At 39.7% G+C, this 25,755-nt stretch overlaps 1 protein-coding gene across 1 annotated transcript in view; it reads left to right on the top strand.

The window, feature by feature from the left end:
* The window catches only part of cacna1bb (calcium channel, voltage-dependent, N type, alpha 1B subunit, b), a gene marked incomplete at both ends in the record, with an annotated part of 171,179 nt that overhangs the window by 89,246 nt on the left and 56,178 nt on the right, over positions 1–25,755 (top strand). The window contains 10 exons of the mRNA XM_080046197.1: positions 6,537–6,640; positions 9,313–9,428; positions 9,545–9,634; positions 11,806–11,895; positions 13,791–14,015; positions 14,493–14,605; positions 14,747–14,859; positions 16,071–16,202; positions 23,412–23,484; positions 23,867–23,984. Of these exons, the coding sequence (XP_079902323.1) occupies positions 6,537–6,640; positions 9,313–9,428; positions 9,545–9,634; positions 11,806–11,895; positions 13,791–14,015; positions 14,493–14,605; positions 14,747–14,859; positions 16,071–16,202; positions 23,412–23,484; positions 23,867–23,984 (1,174 nt within the window). The remainder of the gene's footprint in view (positions 1–6,536; positions 6,641–9,312; positions 9,429–9,544; positions 9,635–11,805; positions 11,896–13,790; positions 14,016–14,492; positions 14,606–14,746; positions 14,860–16,070; positions 16,203–23,411; positions 23,485–23,866; positions 23,985–25,755) is intronic.

The following is a 25,755-nucleotide window of genomic DNA, read 5'->3' as shown; positions in this document are numbered from 1 at the left end:
TAGATGTAAAAAAAGAAACCTGTACGGACTAGAAAGGAGCAGGAAGTAGTGATAGAAAGGAAAACTGTGAAAAGGTAAGACGATCGTCCTCTCCTGTCAAAGATATTAATAATCAAATCCAACTGTGCACGTGAAATCATCCATAATCTGGCAGGACATGCAGGGTTTTAAATGTATCTTCCTTCCTAAGGCAACATAGTGCATCAGCAATTTTTTAATCAACTTTTTTTAGTATAACCAGTATCCTTGATTGCATGCCCACAGTGCAATGAAAATGAGATAGGGTGAACTAACCAGCCAATGCATATAAATGACACATACATACTATATGTCATATAAGTCGTAAAGGATTGGAAAGATTTTTTTGTCATATGTGCTGCATATTATACACAAATATCAGATCTTAGAAAAGCAAAAACGCCAAATATTTTTGGCTGATTATAAAGGAGCTTATTATTAGATTTGATTAAAATGCTTTAAAAAGCCTTGAAGCAAATCGAGTAGTCAAGAAACACACACACACACACACACACACACACACACACACACACACTCCTAAATATATAAATTAACCACAGATGTGTTTGTCTGTTGTGCCAGAGGCTCTTTGTTATATACAATATTGGATCAGACCCTCCATCCTGAAGTGACATATGATAAATTAGATTGATGGATGTCTTTCCATACTTGCCAAGGGACATAGTTCTTCTCTTGTCTTATAACTCTTGCACTCACACCTTGACATGCTGTTCTCTACGGTGAGGCCTCTACGGATAACATCTTAAAATCGTTGTACTCGACACTTCCGTACATCTGCCAGTATTATTGTGCTGATGTCGTATTATCGGATCCCAGTTTGATGGATTGCAATAGATCAACAGCATTTCTGCATAGTTTTAAATTCTCAGTGAAAAAGTGAATTTTTGCTTACTTCCTCATGGCAACTGTACAAAAGTAACAGTCAGCAAGGTCCTTTTTACAAAAGCCATCCATCATAAATTTGATCGATAAATATAGAGAAAACTTATAAAAAATATACAGATTATACTGAATGTTGATGCTGCAAATAAGTTGTTTAAATTGATTTGTTATTGATTTAAACAAATAAATGCCCAAATATTTTAATAGTAATAAACCCAAACTATTTTCATCTTTTAAAAATGAACCAAAGAAGAATATAAAAAAAGTATTAAATTGGTCAGGAGTAGTTCATAAACAAATTGTATGCGCTCAGTTCAACCCCCTTAAATCAGAGAGAACCAGCAGCTCTGCTCGGCTTTCCACCATTGAGACCTTGCTGTGTTTCACAATCTGAAAAAACATTTGCATAAGCTCAGCTGAACTGGGCTCGTCTTCCTGAGCAGTCAGCTGAGGAATTAAAGCTGTGTCAATAGTAGAGAAGTCTTCCTCCTCACCAGCTACATTTCCAGACTCAAAGCTGATGCAACTGAGTGCATTTCCACTTTATTTTCTCCTCCTCACCAAGCACCCTGGGCTCCCCTGAGCGATTAGTCAGATATCTACTGCTACTGCAGACGGAAATGAGAGCTGCATTTTACCTACTTTTAAATATCTCATTTACTATGATCATTAAAAAAAGAGGAAGACTTGCATTAGCAGATTTTTCACCACTTGGGGGCGTCAAAAGAATATGTAACCACAACACTGACTTATTTCTACCTTATAAAGTTAGCAAACCTATACTTATTAACATATCCAGTTATAAAGTTATATTGGAACTCTATTAAAGTTGTTTTGCTATCCCTCTGGTGAACACCAATACCCATTCTTCTTCAACCAGAAGCATTGCTGATTAGAGTTATGGCACTTTGAACGAAATAGTAAAGGTGCCGGCTGCGAAGCCAACCTGACTGTGAACTTCATGTAATTTGCCTTAAAACCTGTTGTATGAAAATGAAACCCATCCTTTATGCTAAGCTAGGCTAACAACATCCTGAATACAGGTTTGACTACAGAAAACAAACAAATAAACATATTCCATAAAATGGTGAACTTTTACTTTCTGCTTTATTGAATTGAACTATACATTTTGAGAGAGGAGACGAGAGGATGTTCATGTAATGTTCATACTAGGAGCATTTAAACATACACTCACCAGCCACTTTATTAGGTACACCTGTTCTGAGGCTTATAAAAACAAAAAGCTAATCAGCCAATCACATAGCAGCAATTTAATGCATTTAGGCATTTAGACGTGGTCAAGACAATGTACTGAAGTCAAACCGAGCATCAGAATGGAGAAGAAAGGGGGTTTAGGTGACATTGAACATGGTTGATGGTGCACGGCAGGATGGATCCATTCTTTCATGTTGTTTACGCCAAACTCTGAACCTGCCATCTGAATGTCGCAACTTAAATCGAGACTCATCAGACCAGGCATGATTTTTCAATCTTCTATTGTCCAATATTGGTGATCCTGAGAGAATTGTAGCCTCATTTTCCTGTTTTTAGCTGACAGGAGTGGCACCCGATGGGGTCTTCTGTTGCTGTAGCCCATCTGCTTCAAGGTTGGTCGTGTTTTGTGTTCAGAGATGGTATTCTGTATACCCTGGTTGCATCTCGAACCAGTATGCCCATCCTCCACTGACCTCTGACTTCAACAAGGCATGTTACGTCCACACAAATGCCGCTCACTGCATATTTTTTTCTTTTTCAGACCATTTTCTTTAAGCCCTAGAGATGGTAGAGTGAAAATCCCAGTAGATAAGCAGTTTCTGAAATACTCATACCAGCCCTCCTTGCACCCTCAACATTGCCATGTTCAAAGTCACTTAAAACCCCTTTCTTCCCCATTATGTTGCTCAGTTTTAACTTCAATAAGTTGTCCCGTCCAGGGGCCGTATTCACAAAACATTTTATCTTAGCGCTAAGAGTACTCCTAAGGAGCACTAAAAGTTCTTAGTAAGGAGTAATTTCTTAAAACCTATTCACAAAGCTGATAAGACCAACTTTTACTAAGGAATGGGAGGAACTCCTAAGCTAAGACTAGAGGGCGGTGTTGACCCTGTTGCTATGGATGACGTCATGTTCATACCTTCTATGCCCACAGTGATTGGCTGAGAGGAAATGAGAGCTAAGAGTGAATTTATGATAGAAACACTGTGGGGAGATATCCATATCGTGTCGCTGTATTAAAGTAAAGAGTTTTTATATACAATTAATGACAAGTGACACTGATTTAACATGAAACCAAGATATTGCAGGGTTTCCCACACCTTCGTTCACAATTAGCCTACAATAGCGCCACATAGGCCTATTCATTTTAAATATTACAATGATTTGAATCGGAAAAAATATCCTCATTGAACAGCTGCACGCCATGCACTCTCACTGTATTTCTCTCAACGGCGACTATGCAGCAATAGTCAGACAGCGACAAACCAGGAAATTCACCATTTAGAAACAACAGCCGGCGAAATCGTAAAATGCATGCGGAAGGAAAAAGGCGAGACTCGCAACTATACAGTAGCGGACCTGTGGAACGGAGGAGATGCTGCGAAGCGCCACATATAGGCCTACTCTAGTAGGAAATTAAACCCAAACGTGACACCAACAGTAACTTTCAGTGCATCATAAACCCAAAGCAACTGCAGGAAAAGGAACTTAATAAATATTTTTTTATATAAATATGATATATATATAAATGTGTCTATACTTTCTATTTATTTATTATTTAACCTTTATTTTTCCAGATAAAACATTAAGAACAGTTTCTTATTTACAATATTGATCTGGTCCAAGAGGCCCCACTAGGAGTAAAGGTATAAATAACAAATACACAAGCATGACTCACTTAGACAAATATAAAACGGATGTACAAATGCACAGCCTATGTACAGTAACAAAATAGAAAACACTAAAGCACTAAAAACTAGTCGGGACGGGCGTAGAGGTCTGGACAGGGTGTAATAAATAAGAAACAACACAAAAATTAAACGAATGTATGCGTGTGTGCGTGCGAGCATGTGTATGCGAGCGGATGCATGTGAAAAAAAAAAAAAAAAAAAAAAAAATTAAGATGTGTCAATGATATATTGTGTGTGAAGGGTGTATGCAAGTGAGAAACACTGGAATCAACAGGAGCAGGGGGGGTCTACTAAAACAATGTTAAGTTTCTGCTTGAAGGCAGACTGTAAAGTAAACGCTGTAAGTTTGAGGGTGTCTTGAATGTTGTTCCAGTCAAAAGCTGCTGCAAAATGAAAGGAGTTTCGGCCGAAGGTAGTCCTGGTGAGTGGGTTACTGAGTTTGATAAGCTCAGATGATCTTGTGCGGTAAGTGCTTCTGGAGAGGTGGAGAAGGGAGGAAAGGTAAGACGGGGTCTTGCCCAGGAGTGTCTTATAAATAAACTGGAGCCAATGTCGGAGTCGGCGGGTTTGGAGGGAGGGCCAGTCCACCAGTTTGAAAAGTTCGCAGTGGTGTGTATGAAAAGGAGCATTGGTGGCAAAGCGGATAGCTGAATGGTGAAGAACGTCCAGTTTGTGTAGCGCTGTTTTTGAAGCCATTTTATAGATTGTATCACCATAGTCAAGGATGGGCAGGATGGTCATTTTTACAAGTGTAAGTTTAGCAGAGCGTGTGAAGATATAGCTTTACTAAGATAATTAAACCCTTACAGCTATTAAAGGTACCTTTTACAAAGCTCACTATCATTAAATCTCTCCAAAACACCATCAAATGGTTGTCTGTGATTTACTCTTAGTGACTTAGGAGTCCTCTCGAGGACTCCTAGCTTTTCATAGATTTAGGAGCTAGTTTTAGCGCTAAAATGCTTTGTGAATTACACTTATCTTAAGGAGTGAAACGCCCCTTATTTTTGAGAGTTACTCCTAAATCAGCACGTTAGGACCTACTCTTAGCCTTAAAATGTTTTGTGAATACGGCCCCAGGTCTACATGCCTAAATGCATAGAGTTGCTGTCATGTGATTGGCTGATTAGTTATATGTGTTAACAAGAAAATGAACTGCTGTACCTAATAAAGTGGCCGGTGAGTGTATGTTGATACGAAGAGGCATTGACACAGAGGGAGGTGCAAATCGTACGATGAGATGATGAAACAGTGATGAGATGTCGGACATGCAGAAAGTGAAATGATGAAGAGCAACACAGCGAAAGCTTCTGCCTTCTGCCATTTATCCTGGTGCGTCAGCCGCTTTTTCTCTGACAGCTGAGACAGAGGGTGTGCCACTGTATATATATGTATATGTGTGTGTGTGTGTGTGTGTTCATCTGGCAGCCTCAGGTGCATAATATAGATCTCCAGCCTGCTGATTCAGCCGCCCTGAACCTCCCATCACAATTACAGCCAGTGTGTGGCAGAGCTTCGACACTGGCGTCTGCAAAATGTCACTGTGCTTCTCGCAGCCCATCCGTCCGCTGGTCTGTCCCCCTGCTAACAGGGCCGCTGTATGGAAGAACTACTCTCTGGCATAGAGGGTGCTGATGCTGACTCCCATAAACCTCAAGGGGGAGGGGAGACGCAGGAATATCAGCCCTTTTGAATCTAATCCTCCAATATCTAACTTTTAAGGTGGAGTCAGCGCTTGTTGTCAAAATCACGGTTTGTCATAAAAATCAGTGAATATCTCCCCACGATCAGCTTAAAGAAGGGATTGACAACACGTGTTCTTCAGAATTGCTGACTCGACTCCACCCTTAATATCAATCCTACAAAGGACTTTGAATAAAATGTAATACTCATTTGTATTATTTTTTTTTCATTCATGCACCAAAATAAATACTTTAAATGAGTGTTGATCCTCCCCAAGGCTCTTGTGGCTGAATGGGAGCAAATCCCTGCAACAGATTCCAAAATCTTGTGGAAAGTCTTCCAAGAAGGGTGGAGGCTGTTATAGTGGCACGTTGATGCATGTGGTTTTTGACTGATGTGTTTAACGACCAAGTTGCATGCAGCAGTTGTGATTGGCCAGCAAAATGCAATAGCAGTTGGCTATCTGTGTTTGTGTGTGTGTGTGTGTGTGTGTGTGTGTGTGTGTGTGTGTGTGTGTAAATCCTTTAACCAATCCCCAGCCATGATGGCTAACATTGGAAGAATGTGAACACCTATTTGTCAGTTGATTCTTTTTTCGAAGTGGATGTTTCTGAGCTGTTACTCGTGTTGACTTACATTTACATTACTTACAAATTGACAACTACTACAACATTTGCTACTTTCTCATCCAACCGTTTTATTTCGGACATGTTCATTGACATTTCTTACTAAAACACCAATCATTCAGAAATTAAACATTACATAAGTTATGTCAAAAGGGGATTTCAGGAAAGTTAAACGTCCTGACAACCTAGCAGTTTGTTTGTACTTGCTACCGTTTGCATTTTGGTATCCCCACATTAGGTTTCACACGTTACCTGTGTTTTTGTTTGGAAAAGCAGGAAATTGTACATGAACTGAGATTTTCTAAACTATACCTAAACACTACTGATGATTGCTTTTGATATCCATAAAAAAAAGCAGAAACAATCTTCTTACTTCCATCTTTGTTGTATTTGTGTCCAGACCAACGACGTAGCAGGAAACACCTGGAACTGGCTCTACTTCATCCCCCTCATCATCATCGGATCCTTCTTCATGCTCAACCTGGTGCTGGGTGTCCTGTCGGGGTAAGTCTTCTCATAACACAGATACACAAACTCCACGTCTGGTCAAAGTACATGTTACAAAGGCTGATATACGGTTAGTTAATGCTTATTAAGCTTGACCATTTATAACAATAATATTTTCTGAGTTGTGACCTTGTTTACACAGTAGACACATTTTCAAGTTAATACAAACATGAAATCCTGGTTAAAATGAGAATGTTGTTGCAAAGCCGTATTAAAGGATTATTAATTTCCACAAAAATTAAAAATGTAATTGAATAAAACATGATGTCTTAAGGTCTTAAAAACAATGTTTTTTGAAGGAGGGTCTATTATTTTCTTTTTTGCACTGTAAATGGTGAGCTCACTCTTTCACATAATCACAGATCAGGCCTCCAAGACAGTATCTTAAAGAAGGTTATCTTTTGGCTTGTGAGAAACTGCTGAACTGAGGTTAAATAGAGTAAATCTACAGAGGATTCAACACTCCTCCTCCTCATCCATTCTCCTTTTTGCTTGTGTCGGCCCCTGTCATCCTCTTGTGTAGTATAAAGGGGCTCGCTCTGTGGCTTTAATCATGCTTTGAGCTGCTGGATCTGATGTCCGTCCGTCTCATTGTGTCTGCGGTCGCAAAGAGACACTTCTCACTCGCTTAGACTCAGCCCCCGGGCTCTCCAAAAGTCGGGATGAAAGCAAATGCACATGGTCATTAGTCTGGAAGTCACAAGCAAACCCACTGCTCCCTTTTAAAACTCTATCAAACGTTTTTACTCGTGTCGAAATGAATGTAATTTCACTTTTAACATATTTCTGTTTGTCATTAAAACAATCGCGCTTTGTTAACTTTATTAGCAAAATCAGAGTTTCCCTAAACAGTGTAAAAAAAACAAGATGAAGGCCAGTAGTAGTCTGGCCTTCATCCTGTTTTTGTTATCAATGTTTAGAAGACTGTACTATTCAGGTAGAGTAGCTGTCACTTTATTATGTCTAGTTGAATAAAGAGATGGCTCTGAAGTGAAGTCTATTCTATTTGTATAGCTCAGTATCAAAAATAGCAATATTACTCAGGACTGCGCAAACTGTACAGCATATGACACCACTGTCCTTAGACCCTCGATTCAGATTAAGGAAAAACTCTCCCCAAAAAACCTGTGACATGGGGAAAGTTGTCTCACTGTCACTGTGTGACATGGATCTCATAAAATCTTTGTTTCAGTGTGTCAGACTGTGTCAGTTCTAAAGTATGCTAGAGGTAATAGAGTAGGTCTGCAATGTAAATAGAAAGAAAAATGTACATAAGTGGAGACATGTCGTCAACTCGCATCATCTCATGATTTCAGAATGCGGCAAGATCAAAAAGGCCAGGGTTTTTGGGGATCATAGCTGCAGTCTTTTGTTAGAATATAGTGGTAAATGACTGACTGTCATAGGATGATCCAGGACCGCTGCTTTGAACTCATGACGTTTCTATCACAGTTGTTTCAAATCAATGAGAAATCAACTTCAGATCTATGAGAAGTATGAGAAAGTTGGTGCCACTCTTTTGTCTACCGGATAAATATAAAGCTACGGGGAGGAAAAAGCACCCCTAAAGCCCCATTTTAATGTTCAGTAATGTTGATTTTAATTAGCTAGCTGTTAGCTAAAGTGTTATCTATTTTGTGTAATGTCCTGTTGTCATTGTGAGGTTGCCAACCAGTGGAGACTCCAGAAAGTCACGTTGCCAAGAAACAGCCCGGAACAATGCCACAACTTGTTGTTTTTACACTTGGGTTTTGGTGAAGACTATGACCTTAAACCATTATAAGTGAACAACAAACTTTTCTTAGAATTTTCTCTTGAATAATTGAACTGAAGTTGTTGGTTGTTTATTTTCAAGACATTGCAGTTTGAGATAAAAATGAAATAAATAAAAAAAACTACGCTTAACAAAAATATAAACACAACGCTTCTAGTTTAGCTTATTTTTCATTCTCAGATATTTGCTACAAATTATTTAAATAGTATGTTCAAAAATATTTTTTTTTAAAGTATGTTAAACTAAACAACATTCATTACATTAGTTACTCTAATCAACAATATTCACAACACTCTTTCGATCATTCTTTGCATCTGACTCTCAGTGAGAAAGTAAATCATTCTATTTACAAAGAGTCAAACAACACCTATAATTAATCTATTTATTTAATCTATAAACTGTTTTTGAATTGACTTTCCAGAAGATTAAATACATCTCAAAATATATTGTTATCTCCATATATTATCACAATCAGTACAGTACATCTGATACATGAAACCATGACACGGCAGTGCGGTCTGTTATGCCAATGCAGTGTTTGACAATATGTTTTTCCTCTGCGTCCACACATTTCAACTTTCACAGATATCAGTTTACACAGCTCCGGCTATGCCAACAGCCCTTCCATCCTTCCTGCCTTCAACAGCTGCCCAGCTGTCATCTGAACTCCACAGTTAATAATCCTTAAAAGGAACGCTTGGGGCAGCGTCTCATAAATATGGTCTTGTAATTCACACAATCCTGTTTGTTGCTGTGAATGTACATGCGTGGCTTCTTTCCTAGCAGATGTAGATGAGAGAAAAAAATGAATTTAGTTTTAAGTCAAAAAGCCTTCATCTATTGAATTCTTCTATATATATAAAATAAACAAACAACTGTGTATATGTTTCAACAGAGAATTTGCCAAAGAGAGGGAGCGTGTTGAGAAGAGGCAGGAGTTCCTGAAGCTTCGGAGGCAGCAGCAGATTGAGAGAGAACTCACTGGATACCTGGAGTGGATCTGCAAAGCAGGTCAGACTCATCTCGGAAACGCTGCGGGAGCCTCGCATGCATGTGTTTGTTGTGTTGAAACATGAAGAATTGGTAGAAAGTCCCTTTATCACCTTTCTCCCTCGCTCCCGCTGCAGAGGAGGTGTTGCTGGAAGAGGAGGATGAGAATGCGGAGGATAAATCCCCACTGGATGGAGCCTGGTACAAGAGGAAACAGAACATGCCAGGTGAAAACAGGGCTGAAGGGCCGGTGCCTTGATTTGATAAATCATCTATCATACATGTAATCTGGTTCTCTGTTAACTACAGACGGGGTTTTCAGGTTAGATTGAAACTCAGTCTGTTCTGACAGGATTTTTTAATGATTCAGGTGTTCAGCAAAGGCCATATATGTATGTACACAAATATAGATGTCAAACTGTTGCTATAGATGGATTTTTTTTTTTTTAATATTTATCAAGTATATATACTATAGGCTAAATCAAAATATTGGTCTTGTAGCTATTTTTTCAGTTAATAAAAAGGGTCTTAAAATGAATTTGGAGCTCTTTTAAAGACGAAAGAAGTGAAGTTAAACCCCATACATGAAAGTCTTTTTCAGATATTAAAGATTATTTTTGTCAGAGGCCCATTTAGAAATGTTGATAGACTTTGCATTTTAGTAAGAACTAGGATGTGAAATCTCTTGGAAGCTGTGCTGTGCTGGTTGCTTGGCAACCTCACAGTGAGAACAGGACATTTACCGACCTCAAAGGCCAAAGGAAGAATATTTGATCTTTGGCTTCATAATATAAAACAAGATATAACGTAGCCTATGACTCAGGGCCAACATTTTATTTGATATTCATATAGGTCCTTCACTTTGGTTTTGACAAGATATGTTTTAAGCAGTTTTCTTCATACTCGACAAGGCCCTACTATACTAGCCTACTACCATTACATTATAACAGTGTAACATGTAGAGTATAGTATGAGTCAGGTCCTCCGCTTCACATTTTTGTTGCAGTTATGAGCCAATTAGGTGTAAGAGCAGTAATAATACAGCACTTATGATCAAGTTTTCAAATCAGGTTAGGTCGCGATCACGGTTTGTACTCTTTTTTCTATTCTCCTTTTCTCTATTTCTGTCTCAATTCAAATCTAATGATGTTTATATGTATGCAGATTAATTAATTAATTATTATTATACATTGATAAATGATAAGAACACTATCAACACATGTCAACAATCAATTATTTACATAGCTTTGTCTCTTAGACAACATTGAATATATTTTGCAGCCAATTCTGCACACATAGAAATGGCAGTTTCTGGGGATTAGTGAGATGGATAAACTCTGGATATATTTTTATAATTTTTTCAAATCTTCACTGACAGAGAGAAAAGAAAGCAAGGGTTCATTTGTGGGAATTGCAGCTTCAGTCTGATTGAATTTGTTAAAGTAAATCATTACACCATGCTCCCCAATACTCACACACACACACACACACACACACACACACACACACACACACACACACACACACACACACTAACTCATGCACAGAATGCATTTGCTAAAATGACACGTACTGGAAAAACACTTCCCCGCAGAAGATTCCAGTAAATTGACAGCTCCCAGCAGCCTTATTTTCTCTATTAGCTACATATCAGGGATTAAAAAGAGTGAGTTCACACACCACTGATGTTGTTAGAGAACAAAATATGGAGTTGGCCTTCAACAGATGAGTGGCAGGTTTGAGAAGTGGAGGTAAGTGCCAATCATGGCTGACTTATTTAGTTGAGGTGAATTCAAATGTGTTTGTTCATCGTTAGGATTGTCTGTGGAGTGAAGTGAAGGCTGGACTTTTCAGACAGAGATAAAAGATGGGTGACATTAAGGTAGTTGGTGTTTCAAAACCTTTAAAATGTTTAAGAAAAAAACACATAAAAGAGTGACAGTAAATTTCATTTACTTTCTGAATTGATACATTACATTTACTTACTGTTTTTTGCTTGGCTTCAACCTTTATCATCTTTCAAATAAGTGCTTCTGTCTTTTTTCACAATACAGAACCTTGACACGTCAAGATTCTTTTATTGCAGAGAGTTTCAAAAGAAAAGAGAAAGGTTTTAGCAGTCAATTACAGACTAAAATGATTTGACGAGAATGAGACTGAGTGTCGTTGTAAACCTGGACAATGAGCCCACCACTCACATGGTTACACGGAGCTATCCCTTTGAAATCCAATTTTAAATCGATTGTTTTTCTTGCTATTATCGATTTCTCCACTTCACAGATTTATATTAAATAATACAGTTTTGCATAACTGTACAGCACCATGCCCTATGTTACTGTCACTTTGTTATATTTTAACAAGGATGTTCCTTTTCCTGTCTGTGCCATTATCTTAACAGTCCTGAAACGAGGCAAAGTGAAGAAAGGTAAAAACGACCTTATCGGTGCAGAGGAGGGGGATGATCATTTTGCAGACATCTCCTCCGTGGGTGAGTGTCACCTCTCTTTATCCGCGGCCTACAGCAGGTCACCCCTCACCTCCACATGACGTCTGTTCACAGAGTCAACCTTTACAATCAAAGCGCCTGTCTTCTACACTGAACATAACCACGCCTGGTCTCCATTTATCAGATCAGAATGTCATGTCACTGCGACAGTATAAAACATTTCAGTTAGACACTGCACACAAACTAAACAATGTAAGATTACAGAAGCACATTCAGCACCATCTGGATCCGGAGACCTTAAGCTGTTATATTTCTGGCCGTAGAAGCACATCACCTCGAGGGGGGAAGTAAAGTCAAATTAACTTTTCTAATTAGACTGTTCAATTAAAATAGTAAGTGAATCACCTGCAGCACATTAGAATTAGACTCTTTTATTATTAATGGACTTCACGGGTCCCACTGAAACACAACATGTAATTGCTTGTTCTGTGGGTAAGAAAGCCTAAGCGGGGTAAAATGAAGATATTTTGTTTGCTGCCTTCACTACTTTGATTCTATCTCATATTTCCATAAAATGAAGTGCTAAAGGAAATGGACGCACTGCAGTCAAATTGTGTCTCATCTCTCTAATTTGATGCCCTGTATTCTGCCTGCAGTCTGACTGCACGGCACTAAAATATTGGTGCATAATGTTTAAAGAGTAGCTGCAAAGAAAATTCAGATAATGAATGTGTGCTCAGATCATTTTACGCTTTCCTTACATTCCTTGGTTAGGTATTGTTGCCTTTATCAGTTGAAGCCTTAGCCACAAACATATTTTGTCTCCATATAAATAATGGTTTATTTCCGTCCAAACTCCCCTCATGAATATTTTTGAGTGTTTGTCTGCAAATGTAAGCAGTTTTGATAACCAGAGGCACAAGTGCACTTTTGGCAACCCTTGAGAAAACTGGAAAAAACAAGACCTAACTGACTATTTCTGTGTAGCTAAACATTCCAAAACACCAATATAGGGCAGGCACCTATACTAATAGAAAGCACTTCAGATATTAACGATGTGAAAAGGAAGGTTTGGAGCAGAAGATATCAATCGGCATGAATCAATCTGGCTGATTTCACAGGGAGTTACGTGATTTCTTAGCCATAAAGAAGGCAGGAAGTCACTGTGCCCCAGAGAAATACACCCAGCACATCACACACATTACAGCTTTTAACTTTTCCATTGGACGAAGCCACATTAGTTGTTTCACCCTGCTTCCACTCTTTATGTTAGGATAGGCTAACTTTCTCTAAAACAGCCACTAGCTTCAAATTTACTGTACAAACATGAGAGTGTTTTCAAACTTCTTTTACCAGGCAGCAATGTAAAATGAGCTAAACTGGAGCCGTTCCTCTGAGCTACAAATATCGCTGCCGATCATGGGCCCTGACTAAGTGTCTTTTTATGAAGAGCTGGGAGCTTGGTTAAAAATATCAACAAGCGTTCTGTAACATGGCTTGTATGCCTTTAGATATACTCTTACTGTAAATGAAAGAGCCAAAATCAACACAGAGATAGATTTGTTTTTAAAGATTTATTTGAGAGCAGTCTAGTGGTGCTCCTCAACCAACAACCACCCACAAAAATATTGTTTGTGCGTCTGCTGTTGCAATAAAAGCCAGAGTAATTTCCTAACCTCAGCTTGATCAGTTAAATCACCTCAGTGCAATCAGATGACTTAAGCCTTGTAAACGCAAAAATTAATATAAAATGTTGATAATCAAGATGTTAATGAATGGGGAAAGGAATGCTTCTCATCATGGTAGCAGAAACACACACACACACACTCAAACACAATGATTCACTGTGCAAACTGTGAATCAATGACACATATTTAACCCCTGCACACTCACTCAAACACATTCACTCTCTCTCCTTGTCTCGTCACTGCTCTCAGCTCCTCCTCCCGGCTCTCCATTCGGTCGGGCCAGTGTGAAAAGCAGCAGCAAGATGGACAGCTCCTCCTACTTCAGGCGCAAAGAGAAGAGGATGCGCTTCTTCATCCGCCGCATGGTGAAGGCTCAGAGCTTCTATTGGATCGTCCTGTGTCTGGTGGGACTCAACACTCTGTGTGTGGCCATAGTCCACTACGACCAGCCCGAGTGGCTTACAAGGGCTCTCTGTAAGTTACACATTCAAATGCTGCGTTCCATTTTCATGGGAAGTCAGAGGTTGGAACTGGGAGTTGACCACTTTCCAGTAGCACCAAATTACAAGAAAGGATGAACGTTCGCCGTTTTCAATAACCTAATGAATGTTTGCCTTTAGGACTCCCCTCAGAGTATCCATTGTAGCAATGCTAGTTGATAACAACGCTCTATGATATACAGTATTTTGTGCATACAAATATCATAGCAACGTATCTACTGATAGGAAATTAGCAGTGCCATGTGTACAGGGGATTTATTGTGACAAAAATGTTGCAGAAGAGCTAAAATGTCAGATGAAAGTGTTCATTGCTGTTTATATGGTATGCAGGCATGTTGAACTCGGGGGTTGGCGAGGTTTTTCTTTAGTTTCCAAGTAGGAATTCCGACGAAAGGGGCCATTCATGATGGTTTATAAATCCAGTTCCTCTTGGTTTTGTTGTCTTCAACAGACATAGCAGAGATTGTGTTCCTGGGTTTGTTTCTGACCGAGATGAGCTTGAAGATGTACGGCATCGGAGCGAGGAATTATTTCCATTCATCCTTTAACTGCTTTGATTTTGGGGTAAGTTACGGTCGCCTGTGACTCAGAGGTATATATGTAATGTGAACCAGCAGTGCCACAAAAGTCAACAGTCTCATTTGTCTTTATGAAACAGAGTTAAATACAGCAGGTAATAACATAACCCTCTGCTCTTCTCCCCAGGTGATTGTGGGAAGTATTTTTGAGGTGATCTGGGACATGATTAAACCTGGAGCATCGTTTGGTATCAGTGTGCTGAGGGCCCTGCGACTGCTCAGGATATTCAAAGTCACCAAGTGAGTTCTTTTGAAAATCCACGCATGAAACTGCGGAAAAATGTCAACCTTTGAAGAATTCCCCACAGTTTTGGGCTCTCCTTTGCATGAATCCACAGCTCTCACTGTATTTTCGCAAACCTCGCACTCTTTCTTCTATCGTAAATTGGTCAAACAGCAATACACACAAACATCATACACACTGCTGTAATAAGCAGACCTTTACAGTGATAGCAGGATTTATCTTGAAGATAAACATGCACCCAAAATATTTTAAAAAAGCACCTTGTTATAAATTGATATATTGCCACATGAAAGGAACGTTCTCCATCAGTATGAGAAGCAATCCAGTTGATTGTTCTTGTATAGACAGTAGCAGGGCAAACATAAATGTAGCAACATAAAACTTTATGGAGCATTCAGAAAATGTCAATAACCCAACAAGGATTCATTGACTAACGGAACATAACACAATGTGTAGTCTCAAACCCAAGCCGAGATAATCCCAATGACACCATCATGGTTATTTTTAACTGGAAAGCTCCTCCAGAGCAACAGAAGACATTGGTGCAACTAAACTTTATGTCTAAAATGAATGTGTGAAATCAGTTGAGTGCACATTCTATTACTTTGCAGTATACACTTTTACAGATCTAATGCTCAGAATGTCCCATCCACTCCGCTCTTTATGTATATTCCTGACATATTGACACTCGTCTATGAATTTATTCACTAAAACGATTTTTGCCTTTAAAAACTATTTCTAAATATAGCCAAAACCTTACCTACCTAATGTACTACTCTTTCATAAGGGTAGCACAAACAACATACCATTAGACAAACACATCTAAAACCCAACTTAGCTCAATATCTCTCTTAGAGAATTTGGGGATTATTTTTTATGCTTCAAGCATTTTTTTCTTTAGGTTTTCTTAATTCTTTTATCTCAGGACTGACAATCCTGTTACAGTTTGATGGCAATCCTTTTATTTCATTAGATTAGCTGTAATCCTGTGATACACTCAAACTGGCAACTGTAGACCCTGACAAATTGATTTAGCCATTTGTTTTTCTCTTTCCCCATCTCTTTTGGTTGTTGCTGACTGTCTATTTTTATTCATTTTTGTTTGTCTGAATCTATTTGTTCCATCTTTGCCCATCAGTTATGGCTAGTAGCACTTAATGGAAAAATATACCAGTTATTTGACTCTGTGTTTGCTGCTTCCTCTCAGATATTGGAACTCATTGAGGAACCTGGTGGTTTCCCTGCTCAATTCCATGAAGTCCATCATCAGCTTGCTCTTCCTCCTCTTCCTCTTCATCGTGGTCTTTGCCCTGCTGGGCATGCAGCTCTTCGGAGGACAGTGAGTAACCTCTCTAACCTGGCATTATCACTGACCAAATTTATTTCACCTCTTTCCACCCATCCACGACACAATACAGTCACATGTGCACACACACATCCTCTCTTCTATCCGTGTCTCCATCTGACACCCCTCCCTGCGTGTGATCCCTGGCCCCGGCGTGGTGGCAGTGGGGACAGACATGTTGACGCAGCAGGTAGCTGGCAGAGCAGCAGCACAGACAGCAGCCTCTTTGATATCGCTCTAAGCAGGAGCTCCATGTCTTTCTAATGACAGGAACACCTCATGAGTCTGGGCTGGCTGCATTTAATCAAAGGCCTGGCATCCGGCCCCCGTCTGACTCAGCTCCTACACACACACACACACACACACACACACACACACACACACACACACACACACACACACACACACACACACACACACACACGCACACGCACACGCACACGCACACACACACACACACACACACACACACACACACACACACATACTTTATACTTTTTGTCTCCTCTTATGTCACCTCACATCACACAGACACCACTTAGGTCAGACAGGTTCACTGTTTTTATCTTTATGTTTCACATTACATTACATAACTGAACAGATTTTTTTTTATATAGGCCTATAACAACATGGTTCTTTTTTTTCTTAGTCGTTTTTAAGAACAATACACACTCACACAAAGGATATTGCTGACATCTGTGAACACTGTAACTTTGCTATAATGAATTCCAACAGCAGAGGAAACACCTATAGATCCAGGTGAGGGGACTCGCATTTAAATTTAAAGATTTTAAAATGTAAAAAAGTTAGAATTGAAGCAGAGGCTTCTTGTGGTTGATGCTGTTCAGCCATGTTTGGTAAACCAAAAAGTCTGTTCCTAAGGCAATTTCATTCTGATTAATTATTTTCAAACAAAAATCACTGACAATAGATCTGGTGAGAAAAGGTCAGATCAGAGAAAAGGTTGTAAGACCTGGGTAAGATGGGGCGACTGTGGCTCAGTTGGTAGAGCGGGTCAGCTGATGATCAAAGGGTTGGAGGTTCGATCCCCGCCCTGCCACCTGTGTCATGGTTGTTGTGTCCTTGGGCAAGACACTTCACCCACCTTGCCTCGTGTGAATGTCGATAGTTAGCCTGCTATCGGTGTATGAATGTGTGTGGGAATGGTAACGTGGGAAAGGAAAACAGGTTTCCCTTGTAAAAGAGTATTCGTCTCAATGGGATTTACCTGTATAAATAAAGGTTAAAAAAAAAAAAAAGACCGATGAGTCACACACAATTACAAAAACCTCAGATTGTTTCAGTGTCTGTTGTTACATGTAGCATTACCACCGTTTTAGCAGGTTGTGTACACTCTTGAATGAAATACCACTTTCACATGAAGTCACGTCTCCTCGTACTAAGGTCCTTCACAAACATCACACCACAACTGGATGTCTTTGAAGCCCTGTGCTGTTGCCATGGCGCCAAGCCTTACAACAGTCTATGCCATTGTTGGCATCGCATTAGTCTCTGATGATGGACAAGTGTGAGATGAATTTGACGTCGACATGGTGCTTCATGTAGCCCAGAATGCACTTCTCTGCAAATAATGCCTGCGTGCTTACATTTATGCTCCTTAAAGATCTCCTATAATACTACTTTTCTGGTCTTAATTTCTTGTTAAAAACTGCTATAGAGCAACCTGACCCTGACACGAATCACATCACAAAAAACTGTAGATTTTCGGGAAACGCTTCCTCTCATCTGGGCAATTCAGCATGCCCTGTCGACACTGTCCCCCCTCCTGCAAACCCCACTCCGTTGTGATTGGTTACCTTCCTTCCGGAACACTTTCAGCAGCACCGAGCAGCACGCGGGCAGATTTGAGAGCAGGAAGGGGCATGGCCGGAGCGCACCAGCACGTTGCAGCATTACCATATATGGAAAAATCCGGAATCGTGACGACACGATGGCAGGAAATTTGAACCGATTTGAACACGTGGTTTCTCGACCGGCTGCCCTAGTGTTTAGCGCTCTGCACAGCCACCCCAGACGGTCAGCAGGGAATACGTCTAAATGCATGTACGTCATTATTCGATATGCTAGTATGGTTAAACATGACTATAAATCATTATAACAACGTTTATAGGTCATAAAAGTTGAAAAGTATAATCCACTTTAAGGCCCATATTTTCCCCTTAAAGTCTAAAATGACCCGCCAATGTATTCAATCATTTTTGTGAGCCAAGAATCATGAGTAAGTAAAACATTTAAATAAATATTAGGCCCCTTGCTTTTCCCCTTGCTTGCCGATTATGTCATTATTTAAATTCTCGATGGTGGATGAATTATACCAAAAGAAAAACTGGAATATGATTTAAATAGGTTGACAAAAAATAGACTTTCAAACCTAAATAGAAGATGCTTTGTGATAAGGCAATTAATTTGCATACACGGATGCAATTCAAAGTGCTTTACACTTAGTAAAAACCAAAAGAGGTCATTGCAAAAACAAACAGAAAATTATATAAATTTACAAACATAAAATAACACCTTCCAGATTTATTTTTGGCCCGGAGATTATATCCCTGCTCTCAAACCACCACAAGTAATCTCCTGGTAAAATTGTGAGAATTAAAAGATAAACAGCTTGAAGCAGAGCACCGTTCCCCTGTTGAGACCCACAGGAAATCAACGACCATTATAAAAAAACACTATGTGATAAGCACAAAGAAAACATGCAGGATTTACTGTTATAGAATTGTTAAATAGGAAGTACGTCATTTTCATCCATCAAAAGAAAAAAATTTAATTCAGAAAGGCGCTGCTTGCCTCAAGGCTATATGTCACTTTATCCAATTTATCATTTTTAAGCAAATCCTCTAGTTCTAGTTGAACACCTTGTAGTGGTTCTTCGTAACACTGTAAGGCAACACTGAAAAAGCAACACTGAAAGCACTTTTTACCTATTTATAACAGGTTAATACAGGTAAAACACAAACGCAATTAACTTAAACCAAGTTTATACTTTCAAAATAACTCAAAATCTAACATTGATTTCAGTTGCTTACAATTTAATGATATTTTACGTTTTAAGTTTTTTTTTTTTACACAGTTTATTGCTAAATAACACGGAATCGTTGGTACATTTTAGCATAAGCTAGCACAGTGTCAGCCATTTTCAGTCATACTAATCACATAAACCCCTGTAAAATGCAGGAGGCACTGATTAGTTGCAGCCCTCATATACACAGCGGGCTGCCTATTTGTATTCAGCCTCTTACTCATATAGTAAAAGCCAGTTTCATTTCTTGACTTTCATAAGACTTGGGGATGTCGTGTGTTTCCTGATTTATTTCCCCGTCCCAATGCTCTGCTCCTTTTTCTTTTTCAATATGAGACAGCCATTATCTCCTATCAACATGTGCACCCCTGTGTTTTCCCAGAGATGTGTGTTGCATTCACCTACACAATGTAAACCTGCTGCTATTGTCTGAAGGATTAGATACCGGGAGGGTTAGGGCATGAGCTTGTGGGGAATTTGGCCTCGCCTGACTCTCGTTTTCAGGATTGATTTAATGAAGTCCCTGTGGATGTCGCCTGGAATCCAAACAGCACGCTCCCAATCCCTATTATCAGAGTAAACAGAGGTCTGCGCAGCAGCACGCCATCGCCACCGCTCCCCGCACTGGGCCCCGCTAATCCTAAGAGAGGGAGCGAGAGGATTGGGAGAGAGAGGAGATGATGGGGAGCATGCAGGGAAGGAATGAAAAGAAGGGAGGGAAGAGGAAGAGGCGGAAGTGTAATAAAGAAAATTATGGTGGGATGAGCAATGGGTGGAGAGAGGGCTGGGCAATCCAGTAATTAGACAGACAGGAACACAGCTACAATGAGAGAAGGGGAGAGACAGTATGATGACATACCAAGGGAGGAAAGGATTATTGAATTAGTGGCCCCTTCCGCCCCCTATCTCCTTAATGCATGTACAGTGCATACTAGAACCAGACCAATACATACTGGTTGATAATATTGGCCGCTATTGACTTTTCAGCAATTATCACATCGCCAAAAGTATTTGGACACCTGAATATTACAGCCATTTGTGTAATTTCAAAACTATGTCCATTCATTTGCTACTTTTAAGCTATAGTGCATAACTTATCATGCCCCCATGAGGAATTCGGAGGAATTACAACAATACTGTCGGCGCATCTACATGAGGTTAGCCACCTAAACTTTATGGTAACAACCGAAACAACATTATTGGGCATTTCTTGGGGATTTTTCTGAGGTCCTGCACCAGTGTTAGTAAACGCTGCCATACTGATAAATATATGCGGAGTTGATAGGCTTAATCAACTTTGGTTCAACTCATTAGACTCCTTGGGTGGCTTTTTCGAAGATGTAGGGACCAAACTGCAAGAATTTTCTCCCAGTCCACAAGATCATTAGTGAGGTCGGCCACTGATGTTGGGTGACAAGGCCTAGCTCACAGTTGGTGTGTCATTGCAAGACTATCAAGTTCTTCCTCAGCAAACAGGAAAAAGCATTATTGGGCCTGACTGCACACATGTGTTGCTACAAAGTAGCACACTCTTGTCTAAGATATCACTGTATGGTGTATTGTTGATGTTTCCCCTAGCTGGAGCTGACCATGAAAAACATCCCTACACCATAACTACACAGGCGTTTGTCTGTTGTGCCTATTTATCATATAATATATTCAAATAGTTTGTTCATAAATGTGTGGAAGACTTTACTGTATAATGTATATCAGAAAGCATCAGCATGTACATATACTTTATGTCAGGTGAAAATCACTCTCAGAGTTGGTTTCATTGACTGACAGCAATGTATTTTTTCTCAAAAAATATTTTCTAAATCCAGGATCAGTCGGCATCTAGTACACATGCATTCAGTACACACATACAAACACACGTACACGTCACAGGATCTGTTCTGAGAAGGTAAACCTGCGGCCATTGGGGAGACGGTCACTGGGAACGATGTGCTCCACTTCCTCTCCTTGTTTTTACTGTATCATGATCATTTGTCCGTCAAGCTGTGTTAATCAAAACTACCTTCATACACCTTGATGTCAAAATGTATTCAAGATTCAATCAAATGTTCATATTTGATGTACTTTGACTGTTATCAGACCGTAAATTGACACTAAGGGACACTACTTATCTCAAGCTTGTTAACAGTGCTCATGCCTGTCCTTGCTGGTTAACAAGGATCCACTGGGCCCAATTTTTGTGAAAGTGCATGGGACATTTTGTCCATTTGACTCTTTTAGGGGCACACACTGCATTGTCGGAGCTTCTATGTCTGTGTCTGTTTTAGCATTTGCTGTAGATAGTGTAATCTATTGTGAAGTTACATAGCTATTAGATGGGTGCTTTCAGTAAATGATAATAATCGGCCAGCATGATGCTACAGAATGTCTCCATAGTCAAGTAAAGACGCAAGACTTGACTGAAAAAAAAGACAGACAACCTTTAATTCAAGGCCAAAATTGAATACATTTTTGTCTGGGGAAATTTTAGATAGGAATCTTGACTTTTAAACCAAATTTCTAAGAATGTGTATGAGTCAGCGATAGTTGTATGGTTTTATTATTACATTTGAACATGTTAATGGCAGGATAGTCAAAGACGCTGGCTGATGTTGAGAATATAATGTATTTGTTCTTGTCTGCATAAAAGACAAATATAGCAGTCAAAGTCAGTTTGGTAGACTTTCATGTACTGATTTGGAGGAATGCCTTTAGCAATGTATAATGTAAATAGTGGTGGACCAATAACAGACCCCTGTGGTACCCCATTATTGACTCAGACTCGATTTTAGACCTTTATTTAAAATCAGCCTTGATTACCTTTGTACTTGTTGTAAGGAAAACGTAGAAGCAATAGCCCCACTGCTGCAGGGTTTAGGATGCAAATGTAAAGTAGAAAGTAAAGTAGAAAGTCCAAAGAGTTTCCATGCCTTCTGTATTAATGAAATATTTTCATTATAACGGTGTTTGCGAGGTGGCGTTGCGTCATGAAAACAGCCTAAACAGCTGAGGCCCAGTGTATAACTTCTGACCGGAAGTTATTGAGTGTTATATCTTTAATTGTGTAAATCCAGAAGAACAATTGAAAAATGTGAAATACACAGTAAAAATAGACTTTAAAGTTTGAAGACTGAACCTCCCTTTATTCATTCATTCACAAACGCTTAACCTGTGTTTTTAGCTGGACCGCAACACAACGTTCACCAGTACTGTCGCGTTGAGCCCAAAACATGCCGGCACTGTATGAAGTGTGTCAAGTCTGTAGTAAAAACTATATGAACCCTATTCACACACAGAGCTTTGGTTTTGAAGTGCCAAGCATTGACATCCCAGAAAATGCTACCTTGATTTCTCCTTTCGTCAGCTAGCACACTCTTCTTCTGTGGAGTTGTAGCTGTCACAGCTGACAAGGAGAAAATACCTAGATCCCTATGTCCAACAGTCTGAGTATTAAAGAATTATTTAAAAAAATACCTTTAGTGGTGAACAAAGGTTGACTATTCAAGTCAAAAGAAGAAGACAAATCTGAGCACCACGCCAGATTGACATTTTTTGCTCTGTATTTGGTGGTTCATATTCCCTCTGCATTTGGACGTGCTGCGTCTCGCACTTACCTTTTGTGCATATAGCATGTTGCATGATGCAGCCCAGAGTTTTTGACTTGAGAGTTGGAGCCTTGACTCCCTGGTAGTAAGCTACTAGTGTTTCCAGCTGTTGCATGTTCCTCTCTTTCTCCTTTCTCATCCATTATCAATACAGCTCCCTTAATCTTTGAATATGCTATTCTCCCTCTGATGCTGTGAAGGAATCTGAAAAACATACTCCGTACTGTTGTGTTTTGATTCTGTCTTTGTGGGGAACAATATAAGTGTATAAATTGTGGATGGACTATAGACAGTAAACGTTTTACAGGACAAGAAAAAAGAAGAGGTGGTACAGCTATGACTCAAGGTGTGAACGTGTATGTTTTTACACGAACATTGAAACATGTGGTTGCATTGCAGCAACATAAATAAAGTATTTTCAGTTTTTTCCAACCTTAGTTATTTTTTTACTTCTCCTGAACTGCAGGTTGATGCCCTATCAGTCTGACTGTAACTACATTTTTGTCATTTTCCTTTTTCCTGTCTTTGTAATGTTGTTGTTTTTTCTGATTCTTTAAGGTTTAACTTTGAAGAAGAGACGCCAACAACAAACTTTGATACCTTTCCGGCGGCAATCCTCACTGTGTTTCAGGTAAGGCCCCCCAGATACTCACACACATTTGCATGCCTACATGCTCACTTTTACACACACACACACACACACACACACACACACACACACACACACACACACACACACACACACACACACACACACACACACACACACACGGTGCTCATTTTGCACCATTTGAGTAAATGAGAGAATATTACCTTTTATGGAAAAAGAAAGATTGTCATCAGCTATTTTAATTAGAAAGAATGACTGGTCTGTGTACCGTCTGTCCCCTAATGAGCGCGCTGATAATCCTTCAATTAGTCTGAGCTCGTAACCCTTCACTCTGTAAGGTAATTTAATTCTACACTTGCACTGTGCTTTACAACTCCGTTGTGACTCTTTTTGTCTTTCTCAGATTCTGACCGGCGAGGACTGGAATGCTGTGATGTATCACGGGATCGAGTCTCAGGGAGGCGTTCGCCGCGGCATGTTCTCCTCCGTCTACTTTATCGTCCTCACGCTCTTTGGAAACTGTATCCTCTTTGACATCTCCTTCTTAGAACTGCAATTGTGTTAGGGCGCTTTCACACCTGCCGTGCGTGGTTTAATTGACACAACTTCTTTTCCACCTTTGCGCAGGTGGTCTCTGTACGCTTCAAACAAACTCTGGTGCGGTTTGTTTGTGGAGAAAGACGATCTTCTACCTGTACTTTCTTTCTCTAGTTTTTCTGGATGGAAATTCTGACCAATTGTAGAGCAGTTCAGGAACTATGTTATTGCTCTGACCAATGAGTGACAAGAACGTTTTTACGGGGCTTATGCCGCTGCATTTTGGTTTTCAGTGTTTGCAGCATAGATAGCAGGCCTATTTAAAATGGATATAGCATCCAGGCTGATCTAGGTTATTTCAACTGCATCCAATCATCCTCTCCTATCTGCGTTGCCATCTTGTCAGATTTTGACTCCGCCTTTGTTACCAACAAAGGGCATTGATGTGATGTTGGGGGAGGGAGATACGCCCATCTAACTGACATATACCTCTGTGGGGACCAGCGGTTTTCTGTCACCCAAGAGGCTGCGCCCCTAATTTTTCATACAAACAATATTGAACAGAACTAACATAACACTGCCTGTTTTGTTCCTCAGTTGTGGAGCTGAGTACATTTGTCTTGGGGGAGGAAAGACAGGAAAGGTCATGTGACCATTAATGTCACAAAGGGTTTTTGATTAAATGGCTTGACGTTTTGGCTACAGGTTAGCAGTAGTGGATCATTTATTTAAAGCTCTAAAATGAATAGTATTCATTCTCTGGCAAACGTGAACTGGTCTGACAGGATAAATATAACACTGTGCGGCAGCGGAGCGCACATGAAACAAAGAAGTTATCTTCTCTTCCATCAAATCACCTCTCAGCTACACTTTCTGTTAACCTTTGTTCTTACAGGTTTGGAATATTGATTTGGCCTGATCCTGTCACCTGGTGTTAAATACAGTCATATGAAAAAGTTTGGGAACCCCTCTCAGCCGGCATTATAATTGACTCTGCTTTCACAAAAAAAAGATAAAAGTGGTATGTCTTTAATTTACCAGGAACAGCTAACTACTGGGATGTTTTCCAAACAAAGATTTTTTGAAAAGCAGTATTTGGTTGTGTGAAATAAAATTAAATGTGAAAAACTGGCTGTGCAAAAATATGGGTACCCTTGTGGTTTTGTTGATTTTAATGCCTGTAACAGCATGTAAAACTGATGACTTTAAACACAAAGTTGGTTGGATTATGTTGTTAAGCCTTGAACCTCATAGAAATGTCTGTTTAATCATGAGAAAATGTATTTTAGGTGCCTAAATGCAAGTTGCACTTCTTTTTGACTCTCTGCTGAAGTGAGACAGAATGGGACCATCAAAACTGCTCCCAAAATATCTTAAAAACAAAGATTATTCATTATCATGGTTTAGGGGAAGGCTACAAGAAGCTTTCCCAAAGGTTTCAATTGTCAATTTCTACTGTAAGGAACGTTGTCAGGGAATGGAAGGACACAGGCACAGTTGCAGTTAAACCCAGGTCTAGCAGACCAAGAAAAGTACAAGAGCGGCATATGCGGCGGATTGTGAGAATGGTTGCACACAACCCAAAGATCACCTCCAAAGACCTGCAAGAACATCTGGCTGCAGATTGTGTATCTGTACATGGTTCAACAAATCAGTGCAATGTTGCCGGCTGAGAGGGGTTCCCAAACTTTTTCATATGACTGTAATACAAGAACATTTCCTTACAAGCGAGACACTGCAGTAGCCTGGCACCGC

The sequence above is a fragment of the Ammodytes marinus genome (assembly GCF_949987685.1).
Source record: "Ammodytes marinus genome assembly, chromosome: 18".
Lineage (NCBI taxonomy): Eukaryota > Metazoa > Chordata > Actinopteri > Uranoscopiformes > Ammodytidae > Ammodytes > Ammodytes marinus.
Note: the sequence above shows the minus strand (reverse complement) of the source record. Positions and strands in the feature narration are given on the sequence as shown.